Source organism: Carassius gibelio, chromosome A19 (assembly GCF_023724105.1).
Source record: "Carassius gibelio isolate Cgi1373 ecotype wild population from Czech Republic chromosome A19, carGib1.2-hapl.c, whole genome shotgun sequence".
NCBI classification, from domain to species: domain Eukaryota; kingdom Metazoa; phylum Chordata; class Actinopteri; order Cypriniformes; family Cyprinidae; genus Carassius; species Carassius gibelio.
This window is the reverse complement of record NC_068389.1, coordinates 8,404,860-8,424,539: the sequence shown is the minus strand read 5'-3', so window position 1 is coordinate 8,424,539 and position 19,680 is coordinate 8,404,860. Positions and strand designations below refer to the sequence as shown.

The 19,680-nt window shown below is 37.1% G+C and overlaps 2 protein-coding genes across 5 annotated transcripts in view; one reads left to right on the top strand and one right to left on the bottom strand.

The window, feature by feature from the left end:
• LOC127935433 (semaphorin-4A-like) overlaps nt 1-6,235 on the bottom strand; it is a 42,595-nt gene extending 36,360 nt beyond the window's left edge. For 2 of the 3 annotated variants that reach the window (XM_052533290.1, XM_052533292.1), the window contains exon 1: nt 3,613-3,842. The gene's annotated coding sequence lies outside the window, so the exon portion shown is untranslated. Of the gene's footprint in view, nt 1-3,612; nt 3,843-5,850 lie in introns of those variants that run through there. The other variant, XM_052533291.1, reaches the window with a different exon arrangement.
• A 413-nt stretch (nt 6,236-6,648) lies between these two features.
• Nucleotides 6,649-19,417, top strand: LOC127935008 (immunoglobulin kappa light chain-like). Of its 2 annotated transcripts, none has more exons than XM_052532590.1 (10): nt 6,649-6,958; nt 15,863-16,023; nt 16,184-16,501; nt 16,576-16,875; nt 17,205-17,306; nt 17,888-17,915; nt 18,004-18,041; nt 18,191-18,231; nt 19,163-19,221; nt 19,350-19,417. In XM_052532590.1, the coding sequence occupies exons 2-9, from the start codon at nt 15,969-15,971 to the stop codon at nt 19,217-19,219; spliced, it is 939 nt and encodes a 312-aa protein (XP_052388550.1). In that variant the 5' UTR covers nt 6,649-6,958; nt 15,863-15,968; the 3' UTR covers nt 19,220-19,221; nt 19,350-19,417. The 2 variants fall into 2 exon arrangements, with proteins under 2 accessions (XP_052388550.1, XP_052388551.1); XM_052532591.1 differs by lacking the exon at nt 6,649-6,958 and adding an exon at nt 8,405-8,464.
• Nucleotides 19,418-19,680: the final 263 nt, after the last annotated feature.

The following is a 19,680-nucleotide window of genomic DNA, read 5'->3' as shown; positions in this document are numbered from 1 at the left end:
CAGGCCCACTCATCGCTTTAATCATACACTAGATTTAATTATATCGCATGGAATCGATCTTACTGATATAGATCTCGTACCTCAAGGTAGGGATGGGCGATATATCACATGCAATTGTCACGTGCATTTTGTCAGTAAAGCCGGTTCCCTGATTAGTGGTAAATCGCCATCACCTGCTTTCAAATGGAGTGGTATTTAATATACAGAGCTGTAAATCAATGACAAGCTACGCAATATCACGTTTTCAATTGCGTAGCTTCTCAGTGATCTATGGCTCTGTCTAATAAATGCTGCTCCATTTGAAAGCAGGTGATGGAGATTTACCACTAATCAGGGAACTGGCTTTACTGACGAAATGTACGTGACAATCAAATGCGATATATCACCCATCCCTACCTCAAAGTGATGATGTTACCGATCATTTCCTTGTATCGTGCATGTTGCATATGACTGATATTAACTATATGTCTCAGCGTTACCATCTGGGCAGAACTACTGTTCCAGCCACCAAAGACAAATTTGCAAAAAACCTGCGTGATTTATCTCAACTGCTATATGTCTATAAATAAACATGAACTAGATGAAATGACTGGCAACATGGGAACTATTTTCTCTAACACATTAGAAGCTGTTGCCCCCATGAAATTGAAAAAGGTTAGAGAAAAACTTACTGTGCCATGGTATAACAGTAATACTCATTCCCTCAAGAAAGAAAATCAGAGTCTTGAGCACAAATGGAGAAAAACTAACTTGGAAGTTTTAAACATTTGCGTGGAAAAACAGTATGTCCAGCTATAGACAGGCTATAAAACTGCCAGGGCCGAGCATAACCACAAAATTATTAAAATTAACCAAAACAATCCAAGGTTTTTATTTAGCACAGGGGCTAAATTAACAAATAATATTCCATCAACATTTAATAGTAATGACTTTATGAATTTTTTCACTGATAAAATAGATAACATTAGAAATACAATAGCGAATATAGATTCTACAACATCTAACACTTCAGTTTCATCCATCGCACCCAAAGATAAACTGCAGCGCTTTACAACTATAGGACAGGAAGACCTAAATAAACTTATCACTGTATCTAAACCAACAACATGTTTATTAGATCCTGCACTCACTAAATTACTGAAAGAGTTGTTACCAGTAGCAGAAGAAGTGCTTCTCAACATTATAAACTTGCCCCAAAACCATTCAAGCTGGCAGTTATTAAGCCTCTTATTAAGAAACCACAACTAGATCCTAGTGAACTGGCAAATTATAGGCCCATTTCAAATCTTCCATTTATGTCTAAAATTTTTTGAAAAAGTTGTGTCTGCTCAATTGAGCTCCTTCCTGCTAAAAAATTATCTGTATGAAGAATTTCAGTCAGATTTCAGGCCCCACCATAACACAGAAACAAAATGACAAATTACTTTCTTCTTGCATCAGATCAAGGCTGCATCTCATTGTTAGTTTTACTTGATCTTAGTGCTGCGTTCGACACCATAGATCATGACATACTCATACTCAAAACTATACAGGTATTCAAGGGGAGGCTCTTAGAAGGAATAGACCTGTCTGATCGCTACCATATTGTTTATTTAAATGTGGAGTCATATCATTTATCAGTAAAATATGGAGTGCCACAAGGATCTGTCCTAGGTCCTCTTCTATTTTCAATATACATGTTGCCCCTTGGTAATATTATTAGAAAATACAGGATTAGTTTCCACCGTTATGCTGATGATACTCAACTATATCAAAGAGACCAGATGAAACTAATAAATTATCTAAGCTAACAGAGTGTGTTAAAAATGTAAAAGATTGGATGACCAATAATTTTCTCCTATTAAATTCGGATAAGACAGATATATTAAGAATTATTGGACCAAAAAACAGTACACAGAATCTAGTAGATTACAATTTGCAGCTAGAAGGATGTACTGTTTCTTTCTCTACAGTCAAAAATCTGGGTGTTATATTCGACAGCAACTTGTCGATTGAAAACCATATTTACCATGTTACAAAAACAGCATTTTTCCATCTTAGAAACATTGCCAAGCTACGAAACATGTTACCTCTTTCTGATGCAGAAAAGCTAGTTCATGCATTCATGACCTCTAGACTGGACTATTGTAATGTACTTCTTGGTGGTTGTCCAACATCTTCAATAAACAAGCTACAGGTAGTCCAAAATGCAGCAGCTAGAGTCCTTACCAGGTGAAGAACATATGATCATATTACCACAATTTCACAGTCTCTGCACTGGCTACCTATTAAGTTCCGTATCAGTTTTATTATTAGTTTTAAATTATTATTACTTACCTATAAGGCCCTTAATGGTTTAGCTCCTGCGTACCTAAATAGCCTTATACCACATTACAATCCATCATGCTCCCTAAGGTCACAAAACGCTGGACTTTTGGTAGTCCATAGAATAGCAAAGTCCACTTGAGGAGGTAGAGCTTTTTCCATTTGGCTCCCAAACTCTGGAATAGCCTTCCTGATAATGTTCAAGGTTCTGACACACTCTCTCCATTTAAATCTAGATTAAAAACATCTCTTTCACCAAAAATTTGAATAATGCATCTGATAATTTGCGACTGCAGTTGTCTCTGATCAAATGTATATTCTTATTCTATAGCTTGGGTTAAACTAATTAATTTTACTTTGTTAGAATGATGTCTCTATTTGTTTCTCTGTTTTGCCACTGGTAACTAGGATCTACAGAAGCTCCAGTCTGGATCCAGAACACCTGAGAAGAGATGATGCCAACCCCTCATTGCTGTTAATAATGTTCATCATCTGGTTGACTACGTCTTGTATAATTTTTCTGAAAATTCAAGTCATTTGCACATAAACTGATCACCACTTATAAGCTACTACTAAATATTGTAGAAACTTAATTTTCTGTAAAGTTGCTTTGCAATGATTTGTATAGAAAAAAAGCGCTATACAAATAAACTTGAATTGAATGACATTATAACCATACATTTGATTATATCCATTACAATATTTTTTATATTTTGTCAACTTCTGTATTAAAATGATCACCATTGTTTTTCAACAACTTCATGAACACACTGGACTGAGATACAGAAATACTGTAGCAGCGGATACATATGGCTTTATAAAGGAAATGTGAATTTATACAGAAACTATGCCCCTGTGTTCTTGGTGTCTGCCTGATGTATCTACTGTAAACAAGACCTGAACAAGCACAAAAACTGCAAACTAGACTCAGCAAGCACGGGGATGTTCAACGTTACAATAGAACAAGCAAATAAACCACGCAAGACTGAAAAACACGTCCTGCTTGCACAGACAAACACGAGTGAAAGCACGTGCTTCTTCCTCGATGTCAGGTTTTTGTTAACTGAACACACATTCATTAACCCGCCGCAGTCAATGTTAGTTTCACGCAAAAGTTTAGACGGCACAACTCAAGTCTGCATGAAATGGTTTGGATAACAGTCCACGCGCTCCACAAACATGCTTCACTATCAATTATCGCCCACTACAGCAGTTTTGGGATTTGCCAATGTCTTGAGCTCAGATACACAGAACAATCCATTTATTTCACTTCATAAGGCCGTGCAACTATTCAATGCCTGTACTCACATCAAAATGTTTCTCCGGGATCTGTTGTTGCTCTCCAGTGTTGTTATGATAGTCCTCCGTCTGTTTCTGAATTACAAACAACCCACGAACTGACGTCACTGCACGAAGTAATCGAAAAATCTGAAGCACAGAGTCTGTGTTTAGAGACAGAACTCGCGCTTTCCTTTAAACGCCGCACGCTCTCGTGTACACGAGCGCGCGTGTCTGACTGTGTCTATTGTGTTCGCGCTGTCGATAAGCAAACGGCGACTGTTTTGCCCACGGGGAAGAGAAAGGTAAGATGTACTACACTGCCACCTAGCCGACACGGAGAAACATACATATTCAACTCTTACAAAAAAATCACCCACCATGAAATACACAAATAAACATTATTGGCCATATACTCGCACTCAGACGACCCAAGACGAGTTTGTTTCTTCATAGGAACAGATTTATAGAAATTTTGCATTTTATCACTTCCTCGCCAGTGGATGCTCTGCAGTGAATGGGTGCCGTCAGAATGAGAGTGCAAACATTTTATAAAAACATCACAATAATCCACAAGTAATTCACACCACTCCAGTCCATCAATTAATGCGCAAAGCTGCGTGTTTGGAAGAAACTATTTATCATTATCATTTCTTTTTTTTCCCAGCAGTTGCTTAAAGCTAAAAAACGAGCCCTCTATTCAGAATACTGCTTTCTCCAGAGGAAAAAGTTGTCTCATCTGAATTAAGAGAGAAATATGCACAGATAAGCATACTTTACAGTCCAAAACTGTTGTAAAACATGCTGGTGGATGTTGATGTGGGAGGACAACAGAGGATGCACTTTTTCACTGGAGGACCTTGATATCAATTTGACGTCAAATATTAGTCAAGATGCTGTAACATCAGTTTAAATTCATTTTGCACAGCAATTTCTTCCAGTGGAAATTGGGTGAAATTAGGATGTTAATACCACACTGAAATTGGTTTAATACATGTATGTTTTGACACTCAGTTTAAATCGAATCAACATGACATCAAGACATGTTGTCAATCTGATGTCTTTTCAATATCAGTTGCCCACTGGGTTATTACAGATTATGGATATGGATATATTATGGATATTTTGTCCAGATGTGATGGTTTGAATTTAGCTGAAGTGGCGTGGATTACTTGTAGATTATTGTGATGTTTTTATCAGATGTTTGTACTCTCATTCTGACGGCACCCATCCACTCCAGAGGATCCACTGATGAACAAGTGATGAAATGCTATATTTATACAAATCTGTTCAGATGAAGAAATAAACTCATCTACATCTTTTATGGCCTGAGTTTTAGTAAATTCTCAGCAAATTCAGATTTTTGGCAAAACTATTCCTAAAAATAAAGATCCCAAAAGAGGAATTTTGCATTAATTCTATAAACGAATGTTTTCATGATTAGTTCCACATACAATCTTTAATCTTTAATTGTAATTATGTATTTATTTTAAACTGTGAAAAACATTTTATTAATCTGAAGAAACGTTTTCCACTAAAGGACCTTTTGTGCAGCGTAAATGTTCCATGGACATTAAAGGCTCATTCTGGATCCATGCTAATAAAAAAAAACTGTATTTTTAAGATTGAAGGTCTAACCTGAAGGAGTGTTCACTGTTATATTATTAATTAGGATAAAACAATAATTATACAAAGCTTTGCATTCACTTTAATAATTATTTTAGAACATTTCATCTCTTTTGGCTAACAGTTCACAGTCAAATTAATAATCTTCATCCTATTGTTTTATTCTGTAGTCCACACACTAAGAACCTATTACCCTTCAGAGTTATTAATAACTGAATGATGACAGAGAAATGACTTTATCATATGTGTGCATGCTGCAAACATGAGGGAGGGGTTAGCAGTCAACTGTATTTCTTTCTCCTTGTTGAAACAAGGTAGTCTGTGACAGTTTAACCATATCTGATCATCCTGAACAGGAATGTGTCACATATTACGCAAATCATAAGGTCTATGCGAAGCAAGTTTTCAAAAAGGCTTTTGTTGCAAATGGATTATTTACTAAGGCATTTTGCAAATACTATCAGCTATACAAAGCATGCTTCTGAATGCTATATGAACGACTTCTGCTCAGAAGATTGTTACAAACTCTCATTTGAAATCTGAATTAAATAGAATTGAAACCCATAGTTTTGCATGCAGGTCATGATTAGTTTACTAAACAACAGGTCAACACTCATTTATACATTTAAAACTATAACTTACCTGACTTTTTTGAGACAACAAATGTATTCTTCGAAATGCATTGACCTCCGGTTCTCCTTTGCTTATCTAAGTGAATCCAAAGGGGTGAAACTTTAGCGTTGGCTGTCATCTAAACTGACACAGGCCTTTATACGAGCTCAAAGCCACATTTGTTATCTCGGAGCAACACTAACCCTCACCAAACCCGTGATAACCAATTTTTAATCTTAAATTTGCCCGCCACAATGGAGCACGACTGGTCCCTCAGAGGAACAGAAAGGCGACAGCTGTCCAGTCGACGCACCTGTTACGCGCTGATTTATTTCTCAGCTCTCCAAAATTACGTCTCGACCTGTATCCTAATTAAACAACATTTGCTGAGCAATTTATTTTTAAAGCAGTATGTTGAATAATCACCCAGACTGTCGTCTCAGGCTTTCCCTGGTTTATAGGTCAGGAACGAACACAAAGAGAGCGGGTATAAGATTAGTAATATGAGCAAAGAAGATTTGAGGCTTAGCTCCGACCTCGAAACTGGCTTTTAGGCGCAAATGGTTTCTTGTGCGCTTCTCTTTTCCCCATATCTACCAACGCGCAAGTGTAGAAATGTGAAGATTTTTGCTATCGTGTATCATTTCTGATTGTGTAGCTTATTAGTGGCAAAATTAAATATGTGGTTGTCATATTCTGCATTAAAATACAGGTCAATATAAACCATATGCATACTTGCAGAGACTGAAAATGAAATGACGTTCACAAATCAGAATGCGCATGCATGGACACCCGGAGTGACGCGGGCGGGCTGGGGTCTCGAGCTCTCGTTTGTGCATGGTTGCGTGCTGAAGTGAAGTGGGCTATAGGCTACCGTTATCTTTTTTGATCCGACTCTATAAACGCTTGCCTACTTTTGTTGTGACTCGTTTGTTTTATTCTTACAGCAAGTGATTTGATTAGGCTACTATTTTAATAAAATAGATTTAGGCTCAATCATTTGCTGATTTTCTGCATTTTTGGTAGTTCGCCTGCAGGTTGATGATCGTACAGCGCGCTCTGGTTGTCAAGTGTGATTTTAGGCTATATACATTCTTCCAAAATTGTTTGGAGTTAATTGTGGGCTTCATTATCAGAGGTAGGCCTAATGGTGATGTCCTTTCATTCGTGTCTTAACATATATATAACGAATATTTCAGGCTCATATTTAGTGCGCGCATCGTGCCGTGGATATAATTCAGCACAACGCACACTCCGTGATCGCTTTGGTTATTTATGGATTTCGCCCCCCAAATATTGTTGACGATTTTCCCCTCCGCTTTAAAGGAAATGCTCACATTACAGCTGTTCTGTTTATGGAAATTTTTGCGTTGACAAGAGAATATTCCAAAATATTGTTCATAAATGCTGCATGAGTTTGTATATAGGCCATATAGTAGCTACCATATAGGCTATTACTGCAGGTCTAGTGAATGAACAGGAGTTTAGTTTGAAAAAGGTGCATGCGTCATTCTTCAATTTCTCAATTTTCTTGGTCAAATATTTATTTTATTTAGGCCTATATGCCCAGTTAATAAAAAAATGGAACTGTCAATGCACTTGTATATAAAAGACTTATAATCTATAAGTGAAGGACTCCGAATCACAGTCTGTGGTAGTTATTTACATTTCACTTATTTCACTCACCGAACAAGCTGTACATGCCATGTTGACTCCTGCAAGACGGAGGGGAACGGCAGAATGGCCAGAATTAGATGATCGACTAGAAATGCAGCCTTTCTTTAGTCCAATGTGTGTGGCAAAAAGTGATATAGTCTCTTTGATTTCTTTAAAATTTGACCAAAAAATCAATTCTAAAAATAAAATCAATTTTTATCAAAAAGTATCAAAGTAATGCTATGTATCGAATGCGTGTGAAGCAGAGAATCAATGCGGATATGAACTTCAAAAATATGAAACAACAGGCTGTATAACAAAATGTACTAATACGTGAAAATATATTTAACTTTGTCTTTCTTTTCTTAGCAAAGAAAAAAATACTTTAAACGCATTTATAAATGATAAGCTTTGCTATATTTGAGGTTTTGTATGTCTTTTGTGATGAGTTGAAAACCCACAGTGCATGCCAACAAGACAATGCGTGGGCATCTTGCATAGCCTCTCCGCCGTCATCTGAGCCCTGTGTGGTTTGACCAAAGTACAGAGATGCACTGACAGCAGGATGTTAGAGATGAGGGTCTCATAAAACAGACTCGACACCTGCACACACATCCATTCACTGCAGTGACACTGACATACACTGATATAAAACTAACACTTGACTGATATAAATTACTTACATAAATAAGTAAAATGGAACATACATTATATTTTTTTGTATATTGTGGGAGTGCACTCAGAAACATACTGTTCCCCACAAACAGGGGCGCTGCACAAGATCCCGGGCCCCTATGCATAGGCAGTCCTAATGCTCTGTTGAAAAACCCATGACATAGTAATTGTAGCTCCACCCACTGATGACAGCTGCACCCTATTCTGACTCCAATTAAGGGCCTTTAAAACAGGTTGCTTTAGAGCCGAAATCAGTTCACTCCTTGTTTACTGCTCTGGATTCTTTCATATGGTGTTGTGGCTGTGTACAGATGTAAGTTTATTGTTTTTGTATGGTTTGGATTTTGTTTGTAATTCATTTTGATTGTTTAACTTTTGTTTGTTTATCTTGTTTAAGTTCAGAAACCAGTCTGATACACCTGTGGAATGAATGTGCAAATGGATGTTGTCTCAAGGTGTTTTAACTGACATCCCATTGTGATGCTCCCCCTACGAAAAAGCAGTATCCTAAGAGTCTTTTACATGCCCCCTAATGTCACACTTTCGTAAGGTTGGTCTGGACCATTCGTAAGCTCTCTTAGCATTGTCAAGACGCTAGTCGCCGCATCCGTGGAGCATCGAGGTCGTGGGAGAGGGCTACGGCCTAAGCAAGACCTCGGTGTGGAGGTGCGTCCACACTGTCACCAATGCCCTTCTGTGCCATGCTGGGGATTACATCCGATTGCCTGCAACATGTCAGGAGGTGCAGCAGGGCTGTCATGCCATTGCTAGCATCCCCAGAGTCTTGGGCCTGGTGGATGGCACACTCATCCTTCTCGCCAATCCATCAGTGATTAAGGCGTACATATCGCAGAAGGGATACACGGCCATAAACGTGCAGCTTATAGTGGACCATGGGGTGTGATCACCGACCTGGTGGCAAGGTCCAGCAAAACTTCAAGTTCCTCTGACGAGAAGCTTGGTGCCCATTTTTTACGTTGCTTCCCCACCATAGTCCGTATCCATCTCTCTCTCTCTGTTCATTGTAGATCTGTTGCTTTTTATTGAAAACATTAACCAATGGTAAAAAATTACACATTGAACAGAAGTAACTGCAGCTGCTTCCTAATCAATTCTTATTGTAAAGTACTCTACCATTAATATCAAAGTGTATTACATTTTTTTTTTTAGAAGTCGTTAAACCCATGTCAAGAAGCGGCACAACTGGTTAATAAGGGTGGATGATTAGAGAAGGATACCCGGTTCGTCTAACCGTCACAACCTATTGTGTGAACTTATTACAGACCATTTGGTAATTTAATTTATAGTCTATATTTTACTGAAAACTTAAACTGTTGAAATAAATGTTACTATAATAATTTGAGGAAGGTTTCATTTGCATAGAACGTGTTGTCGGTCTTAACGCTTTAATGCACCTTTGCATGAAAAGGAAAATCGATTCCTGAGCAATCGATGCCAACTAATTCAGCACCTTCACTTGGGACATCGCTTTTGTAACGTCGAACGTAAGAGGCAATGTGTTAAGAGGCTTCCTAAAGACACTTTGGGGTAAAACACTTAGGAACATAAACAACTTTGGTAAGATATATCTCTAGAGTCTTAGCGAGCTAACAGTGAGCGTTATCGGGGAACAGGGCCCTGCTTGTATCAGTGTTAATTTTGACACAAAATTTTAATTTAGTCTTTTGACTATAATTCTTTTTAGTTTTAGTCAAGTTTTAGTCATCTGATTTGTTTTAATTTTAGTCTTATTTTAGTCGACTAAAATTGCTTGGTATTTTAGTCGACTAAAATTGCTTGGTATTTTAGTCGACTAAAATAAGACTAAAATCAATAACAGATTTACTAGACAATTTTTTTACAGCTGGTATAGGAAACAAACTTAACCAAAATATATAAAACACAAATTCAACTTTATTTCAACACAACTGTGTCTTTATTTCGATTCAAAAGCTTTTATGCAGCAACAAACACTGTCATGATAATGTAAACAATAACTAGCTGCCAATTGACCATCAATAAAAGAAAAATAACGTTAGGTCCAGGACCTTAAAGCTTACAGCTGAGCTGAACAATAAGTGCATACATTTAAAGTAAATATTTAATAAGTTGGCAGCTAGGTGGATAAAAAAAGTAACAAGATTTTATAAGGTATTCATTTGTCTAGCAATATTGTATGTTTTAAATACTACAATAATGCTAGATTAGTATGTATAATGATAGGATGTGAACATTCATGTTTCACATGACTAATATAGAAATATTTGTGATATTGTCAACAAGTAGAACATTATAAAATATACTAAACATTAATATTAATCAAATGTATTTATCATGATATTACGTATTAGTATTGTGCTCGCATCTAATTTGAAGAAGGGGCTATTTTACAGTACTTTTCAGTTCGTAATATTTAATGCTACAACATCTACGCACTTCACTATTCCAATTTTGCTTAGCTCAATAAACAAAAGAACATCGTTGTGAAATTACATTTGAGAAAATGTCAGGGTGGCTGGTCTGTAAATGTCTTTTCAAATTGGTTGTGTTCTTGCCACGAATGAGCGCTCTGCGTGCTTTACACTTTGTTTTGTTCGTCGTCAAACGTGAAGTGAGCTGTGGACATTTTGTCGCTCTTTTAGACAGTAGGGACTTTAAGCAACAGCTGCGAATGGAACGGCTACAGCGACCGGAAGTTTGCCGTCACACCGCTGTAGCCAAGAACGTAAAAGTCACTAAGCAACGGTAAAACAGAACAGCGCAACGCAGCATTAATTCATTTATTGAGATCCAAAAATATATATAATTTAAAAAAGCAAGAGAAGGATTGCTTTTGGCGTTAAATGACAATCTTTTGTCAGAAGAGGAGTTTTTAATATTGTATGATGTAAATAAGTCTAAAAACATAACATTTATTTACCTAACCTCTCACGTTGTAGCGACTCTGGCAAATCAGCTGTTCTCCCGTAGTAGACCAAGACCGTTAAATTAGAACGTCACAAAGTAGCAGTTAAATTCGCGCAGGCGCAATACAACGCCAGAATGGCGTTGCCGTTCCACCAGAGGCTGTTGCTTAAAGTCCCTATCACCTCTTCGAATGCCGACTTCCCGGGAGCTCATAAAAACTGAAAACCTTCGCTTCACGTCTCAATAAGTCAGGCTCTGATTTTCGTCACAGTCTATTTTCGTCTCGTCCTTTATTCGTTGACGATAATGTCAATCAATTTAGTCATAGTTTTAGTCTCCATCAGTGCCTTCTATTTTAGTTTTCGTTTCGTTTTCGTCGGCAAAAATATATTCGTGACGAAAATAATGACGAAAATATTTAGTCAACGAAATTAACACTGGCTTGTATAATGACACTTATTTGACCATAAATACAGTCACACATAATAGACACATAATTATATTACTACTGGTGTGATGGATATAATTTAGTCAAATTTTTTAACTGGTTTGTGTACTGAGCTAAATTACTTTACCTACGAACCTGGGCCCCGTTCCCCGATCACGCTCACTCTTAGAACGGTAAGAAGACTCGAAAGATATATCTTACCAAAGTTGTTTGTTCCTAAGTGTGTTCCCCGAAGTGTCACTTAGGCCTGGTTCACACGGGACGATTTTAAAATTGTCGGCCGATTTTCCAAACCTGAGAGACCCCACACACGGCGATAAAAAATCACGGGTCTAACAGTTTTGGTCGTTCAGTGTGTGGTGTGCAGCCACACGGCAATATCAACACATCACACACGAACCGATTTGACTGCCGAGCATTCCCAGGTAAGACGGGAAATCTCGCAAAATCCCTCGAGATCAAACGTGACTTCAGAGTAAACAATCAAGGCGGACGAAGAGGATGCAGTGGCCGTAGTTTGTGCTTTGTTTTTAACGGAAAAAAAAACATAAGAAAAACAAGAAAAGGCGATGGTCAAAGAGGTGAAGACAACGCGAGCATGGACTATACTTGCTACATCATGATATGGAGGAAAGTTGTTGTTTTATCTCATAGAAATGTTGTTACGTACTACACAGATTAATCGTTGAAATAAACATTCATATATTCGTTTCCATGTACTCTGGTGGACTGCAGCTGTGGATGTAGTTATGCCCATCGACTTTATTTGTATTTGTTATATTATATACGCCGGCTGTTTTGATTTTGTTTCCCGGTACTTACTTCCTCACCGCCTCGTCACCTCACTTTCTGATTGGCTACACGCCACAGTCCACAGGCTGCGTGATTGTTTGTCCTCGGGGGACACCACACACGAGAAGAAATCGGGCCAAATAAATCCAACATGTTGGATATCCCCGATTTGAGATCGGAGCGGTCCCGACGTTCTTCCGAGCACAGGAGAGCGGTCTTAACACACCACACACGGCAGGAATATTTGATCAGATTATTTTACGATAATCGGAGCATCCTAAAATTGTCGGAAGGGGTGAATCGGGGCTAAAATCGGCCTAATTATCCTGCCGTGTGAACCAGCCTTTAGTGTCACGGTTCATGGTGCTTCATCGGCTTCCCTGTTGTCTGTGTCCTGTCAATTTCTGCAGCTCGTGACCTGGGCAATCAGCGCTGATACATCGGCGCTGGTGTGTGCAGATCACGAGCTGATTGCCCTCACCTGTCGCTTGTTCCCATTCTCCCTTATATTCCCTGCTGTGTCTGTCCCTTGTTGTCAGTATATTTAGTGTTGTCATTGTGACTGTGCTGTGTGTCTGTCCTTTCCGCTGTTGTGCTCAGGACATCTAGACGAGGAGTCTTTCATTGGTCGTGTGCCCGAGATCTCGTTTTTCCTCATCCCATTGGGCATTGCCCCAGAGGCGGTTACACTGGAGTGTTACGCCAGTTTTTGGCTCGTTTGTGTGTCATCACACGTTGGATTATCTGTTACCAAATAAACTGTTGCACTTATCCTCTGCGTTTGAGTCCTCTCTCTTCACGCACCCTGACACTTAACACGCTGCCTCGTACTGTGTTACAAAAAGGCACTGTCCCAAGTGAAGGTGCTGAATTAGTTGGCATCGATTCCTCAGGAATCGATTTTCCATTTCATGCGAAGTTGCATTACAGTGTTAAAGACAACACGTTCTATGCAAATGAAACATTCCTCAAATGTTACTATTATTCCAGTAACATTTATTTTAATATAGTTTAAGTTATCCGTAAAATATAGAATTTTAATTAAATTATCAAATGGTCAGTAACATATTTCACACGATATGTTGTGACGGGTTGATGAACCGGGTATCCCTCGCTAATCATCCACCCTCCTTAACCTGTTGTGCCGCTTCTTGACATGGATTTAACGACTTCTAAAAATTATGTAATACATTTTTATATTAATGGTAAGTAATTTACTATCAGAATTGATTGGCAAGCAGCTGCAGTTACTTCTGTTTAGTGCGGTACTGTTTGCCATTGGTTAATATTTTCAATAAAAAGCATTATATACAAAGCATTATTATCTACAATGAACAGAGAGAGAGAGAGAGAGAGTTAGATACAGACTATGGTGGGGAAGCAACGTAAAAAAAGGGCACCAAGCTTCTCGTCAGAGGAACTTGAAGTTTTGCTGGACCTTGCCACCAGGTCGGAGATCACACCCCTATGGTCCACTATAACCTGCACGTTTATGGCTGCGTAACCCTTTTGCGATATGTACGCCTTATCAATCACTGATGGATTGGCGATAGGAATGTGTGTGCCATCCACCAGGCCCAAGACTCTGGGGATGTCAACAATGACATGACAGCCCTGGTGCACCTCCTGGACCTCCTGCCGGCAGCTGAATGTAATCCCCAGCATGGCGCAGAAGGGTGTTGGTGACAGTGTGGACGCCCTCTCCCACGACCTCGATGAAGCTTTCTGTAGGAAAAAACTTTAACGCTGCAAGCAGCTGAACTTCTGGACAGCAAAATTCCACCGCGTTAGCCTGACAAGCTTGGGTCTGAGAAGGTCCAGCAGCTCCATAATGTGTTGTCTTGGGAGGCGATTTTTTTTTTTTTTTTTAATATATATATATATATATATATATATATATATATATATATATATATATATATATATATATATAGCCAAATCAGGAAAAATGTCAAAAGGGCTCAAGTTTTGCCAAATAAAAAAATTGGCTCCACGGCCAGCGGCATTTTTGATTCAATACAAGGACATGTTGGATCACTGCAATAGATGGTCGCTTACTGGACACCACCATGCTTACCCATTCATAGATTTTAGCCATTTAGAGCCAAATTGTTTGCCAGATTTAAATTATCAAAAGTGATTGCCAATTTAAATTCTTTAATGACATTACGAAACATCCTAGGCTAATTACCACCATATTAGTTCTGATATCACATAAAGTCAACTTCATAAATAGTCCTGTGTCCATGGCGAACATATTTTATTATTCGTCTTAAAATGTCCATAACATAAAAATTGTTGAGTCACAACACTGTCAACATACCATAGTTTGACTTGACCTGTGCTGCACTGATTTCTAAAGACTGCTGCACAGTGGCTCCGACTAGCGTCTTGACAACGCTAAGAGAGAGCTTACGAATGGTCCAGACCAACCTTACAAAAGTGTGACTTACAGAAGATATACTTAGCATATGAACGTGTCGGAAATCGTGCCATAACATTAAGAGAGAGGTTAAGGAATAGGTTGAGAGCTAATTAGCGATAAGAACGTTTTGGGGAACTGGGCCTTGGTTTGTAAATATCATTTAATTTTGGTGAATTGCTTTAAGTGGTAAGACTCATGAAACTCTTGATACAGACACAGAAAAGAAAAAAATATTTAAAGCAATAGATTTGATTTATTTCTAGAATGTCATTTAAACCTGACATTGCACATATGTAGGTATTTGAAGTGCAGGGTGGAGAAATGTCTCAGAATCAGTAAGCGAGCGAAGGTGAGGGCGTTGAACACTGGCCTTTCTTCTCTCACCATGCTGTTCTTTTCATCTCACACCCGTGTGGTTAGATCAAAACAACTGACTGCATTCAAAATTACAGCAGATGGTCACATGCAGTAGAGTCAGCAACAAGAACCTGCTCAGTCTGCATCTGCCTTTCTGGATTAAAATGTTTTTTTTTTTTTTTTTTTTATTTGTGCAATACAGAGAAAGCCACACCAACGGAGAGCAACATTGTCTTTTTTAGATGATATCTGAAATATATAAACCTGAGACATTAAACCTCTATCTTTCAAGAGCTCTTCTGTGTTAACAATACCACATCATCACAATGTCCTTTTCAGCCTCTGAGTTCATTAAGCAAGGTTATGTCTTGGCAACCAAAACATGTATTGAATAGCCTGAATAGCCTAGACTGACACATTGTATTTCCAAGTTAAAGAAACTATAATAAGGTAACAGAGACGTGCATTAAGGAGTCCTTTTTGGGAGACAGGAGATGCATGTAAAATTGCCCCATGACCCCATTTCCCAATACACAAAATTAAAAGTAAGTTTTTATTTTTATTTTTTTACCATGGCAACATTTCCTGAAAGCATCATGACCATTATAATTAATTCTCAAGAGCCCCAGACCGTTGGGAAACTTTCGTAAACAATGTAAACAGGTCTTCCGATCCACAGACAGGTTTAGGCCTAGCTTTTGCAACTGATTTCTATAGACAATGAGGGTCCACCCACTGGAGACTTGTAATTTTTTTCTTTCATGCTTTGCTTCTCATTGCAGGTGGTTTTCAGTCAAACTGGGAGGCATTTCATTGTGTGACTGTCTTATTAAGTTAAAATGGTATTTCAGATATCGGGATTTTTTTTAGACATTTGAAGATACAGACATGGGTACTTGGATGCATTGTTGGACTTTATGTTCTTGCTTTTTGGCTTCACACAGTAAGTATTTTCCCATTTTGTCTGCATTTTCAGAACATTATAAAAAAAACAATCTTTTTATCAGTTTCAAAAAGTTTCACTTTTTGGTCTAATATTCTGGTCACAATATATAAAATTCTGAACCATTTTAAACGTGTTTTTACTTTTATTTTGTTTGCAGCTACTCACTCGTTCATCGTGACTCAGTCACCAGGACTCACACACGTCTCAGTCGGTGGTTCTGTTGAATTGAGATGTATATTTGAGCAGACCGTTGATCACTGCTTTAGCGCTGCTGTGTGGGAAAGGTTGAATCTACGGACTGGAAAACTCATGCCAGTGGATACTATCCATCAGAACAGTGTTCGACAAAATACAGATAGAACTTGCGTTTTGACTCTTAAAAACTTAACCAAGAAAGATTCAGGCATGTATTATTGTATTAGCCATTATAGCAAAATGGTTATGATCGGCAATGGGACCAGGGTGATCGTAACAGGTAAATCTACAGTGAAATCTCATCACACTTTTACTATAGGGTCACAGTTACTAAAGTTCTGTTCTGTGCTATAGATCAGTCTGAAGCAGAGCTCTCCATCTTCTTCTCAGCACATGAGTCTGACAAACCATCGGTATCAGTGGAGTGTCTCGTGACTGGACGTGTCCCGTCTCAGGTGCGCGTGTTCTGGATGATTGGAGAGAAAGTGTATTCTGGATGGACCGAGTCTGCCTGGACAGACAACACTGATTCAGCCACAGAATTCACTCGAGCTCATCTCTCCGTTTCTGCAGAGGAGTGGCACGATGTCGATGAAATTCACTGCTTTGCTGAATATGATGGAAAAAACATCTCCACAACTCTGATGCGAAGCGGTGAGTAAATGATACAAAATTCTGAGAAACGTACTGTATCAGGAAAAACACGTAGCCTACTCTCTGTAAAAATATAAATACAAAAAAAAAAATCTTAACCTTGAAACTTTTTTTTTCTTTACAACATTATTTCATTTTTAATTTGAATTAAAAGCTACAGAAGAAAGAATAAAAAAACGTATGAAATCAAGTTAGTGACCTGTTAAACAAATGGAAAAAATGTTATAGCTATGAAGACACTGCCCGATGTTTAAGCACGACACTAATGGTTATAAATGAATTTATACCTATATCTATCTATAATTCATCTGCTCACTGCTGTATTTCAGGACCCGAGCCTGAAATCTTCTCCTTGCTCGTGTACGCCGGCTGTGTGGCAGCGCTCCTGACCATACTTCTAACTCTTATCATGTCTGTGGGATTATATCGCGGTAACTATTTATCACTTCTGATTTTGTAGCTCTAACCTAGGCTTCACTGTTGCAAATACTTAAAAGGTAATACATTATATTTTCTAAAACTCTGAACAGTTCACAACCGCCTCTAAAATAGGTTTTGTCTTACTGGATGTATCTTTGTCTGGTTTGTTTGATTGCATGATTTAAGTTCACTGAAAGAAAAAATTAAGCATATAATATTTTATTTTCACATTGTTGATTAGCGTGACAGTAAAGAGGACAAAATGTTGGAATACATATGACAAGTAGTTAGTTAGTTAGTTTGTATTGAAATAATTAGTTGCCAAGTCTTTTACTTGTACACAATCTTTCAAAATATTGATGTGCTCATTCATATATTGGAGGAAATATAAAGGCTATATATATGCTCAATTCATAAACATAAACAGAACCAAAAGTTATTTATAAATGAATTTTAAAACTATAGTAACATCAATCAACTTTAGATGAATTAAAATAAAATTAATACTTTGGTAAAACTGTCCAGAATATATATGTATATATATATATATAGTTGGATAATCAATGTTTATTTTCTCCATTCCATTTTTCAGATATGTTGTTGACAAAAAAGTCCAGACGGTCAGTATAACAACATATACTTTACAAACGTCAAAACTAATGTAATATAAAGTAAATGAACCAAACTTTTAAAAGTATTTCCTTTTAGGCTCACAAGACAAGATGCCCACCGCAAACCTTCATATGGTAAAATGAGCTTTTCTAAACTAAAACTGTAGCCTAATGTGACATGCATTTAATACACACAATCTGCAATAATAGTCATACTACATAAAGATGTCAATAAAAAAAAAACAACAACAAATGAATGTGTTTATTTATTTATTGTTTAACAGGTAAACCGAACACACTGAGAGAAGAGGGTTCATCTGTTCTGGTAAGAGACAGAAATGAAGCTTGTGAATATTGAAGTAAATCCCTAAAGTTTTTTTTTTTTCTGCATGTTTGTTTCAGCTGTTTCAGAACAACTAGTTAAATAATAAACAATCTAAAATGTATCATACATTATGAACATGGGTTGATGTAGTTATATTTAATTTATTGACAAAAAACATTGGTTGATGAAGCAATGTTTAATCAAAACTTATTTGAGAATGTGATGTTGAAGTTTTGTTGGTGACATTGGTTAAGTACCTAAAAAAAAGTGCATAAAATAAATACCAAATAAGTAAGTAGTTGTAAAAAAAAGTGGTATATAAATAAAAAATATGACTTGCTGTGTTTTCTAAATCTTCTGAAGTCATGTTATATTTTTGTATGAGGAACATACTTAGACTGAAAATATTAGGCATTGTTCTCCTCTATTTTATTATATATATTATGTTATATTATATCATACTCCCGTTCAAATGTGTAGAACAAAAAAGTTAAAGATTTTTAGTTAAGATGGCTTAAATTTTGGTCAGTTCCTTATAGTTAGAGGACCATAGAGGTGGTCCTGAATGTCATGGAATAAAAAAAAAGGGGGGAGATTGATAAAAGTGTTGTTTTTTATTACATGGCTGTCTGACTGGTCAATTGTGGCATTGAGCACTCAATATTTTTCATTATTCACTATATATATATATATATATATATATATATATATATATATATATATATATATATATATATATATATATATATACTCATTTGCAAATAATAGGAATAATAGAGCAAACTGTGCCTTCAAGCAAACACATAACAGATTAAGTAATATTAAGAGTGTGAGAAAATTGCAGGTTTTTGTTGACAAACTTAAGAAAAAAAAAAAAACATGGTAATTTTATATACCGGTTTGCGTTTTATGATGTAAATTTTTTGTCCAGTGTTTCTCTGGGGATCCCATCAGTCAGAGACAGGAGGTTGTTCCATCAAAACAGTAAAGGTAAAGCAAAAGCGGATTTTGTAATCTGAAACAGCAAAGTACACTTCCAAAATAAATACATCTCAGAAGGGAACACTTGTAAGGAGCAATCTCACATGGACTTGAGATTTCCTTTTTTCTTTTTTCAGGGTGGAGAAGGAAATGTTGGAGTACGCTAAAGAAATTACTAAAATAAATTACTAAAATAAATTACTAAAATATTTGTTTACTTTTGTATTTAAAACCATAAGCTTGTCTGTTCTTGTTTTTGTAATGTCCATGGTCTTTATGTATTAGTTAGGAACTGTTTCCTGTACTTATCTACAGTTAGCTTTTATTATTTTCATTTTTTTCTTAATAAAAATGTGTCCTCCTGAAAATGGGGTTAATATTGTCTCTCTGTAGGGCATCACACTTTCCAGACAGATACAGCCTGCATGTCATTTTCTGTTGAGCAAAGTGTTTCTACACTAAAGTACA

Excerpts from the sequence above, each read along its gene's own strand:
- LOC127935008 (XM_052532590.1), top strand. The coding sequence starts at position 15,969 with ATGGGTACTTGGATGCATTGTTGGACTTTATGTTCTTGCTTTTTGGCT. Across the intron at positions 16,502-16,575 it reads GACCAGGGTGATCGTAACAG|ATCAGTCTGAAGCAGAGCTC; the intron begins GTAAATCTACAG and ends TCTGTGCTATAG. Across the intron at positions 17,307-17,887 it reads GTCTGTGGGATTATATCGCG|ATATGTTGTTGACAAAAAAG; the intron begins GTAACTATTTAT and ends TCCATTTTTCAG.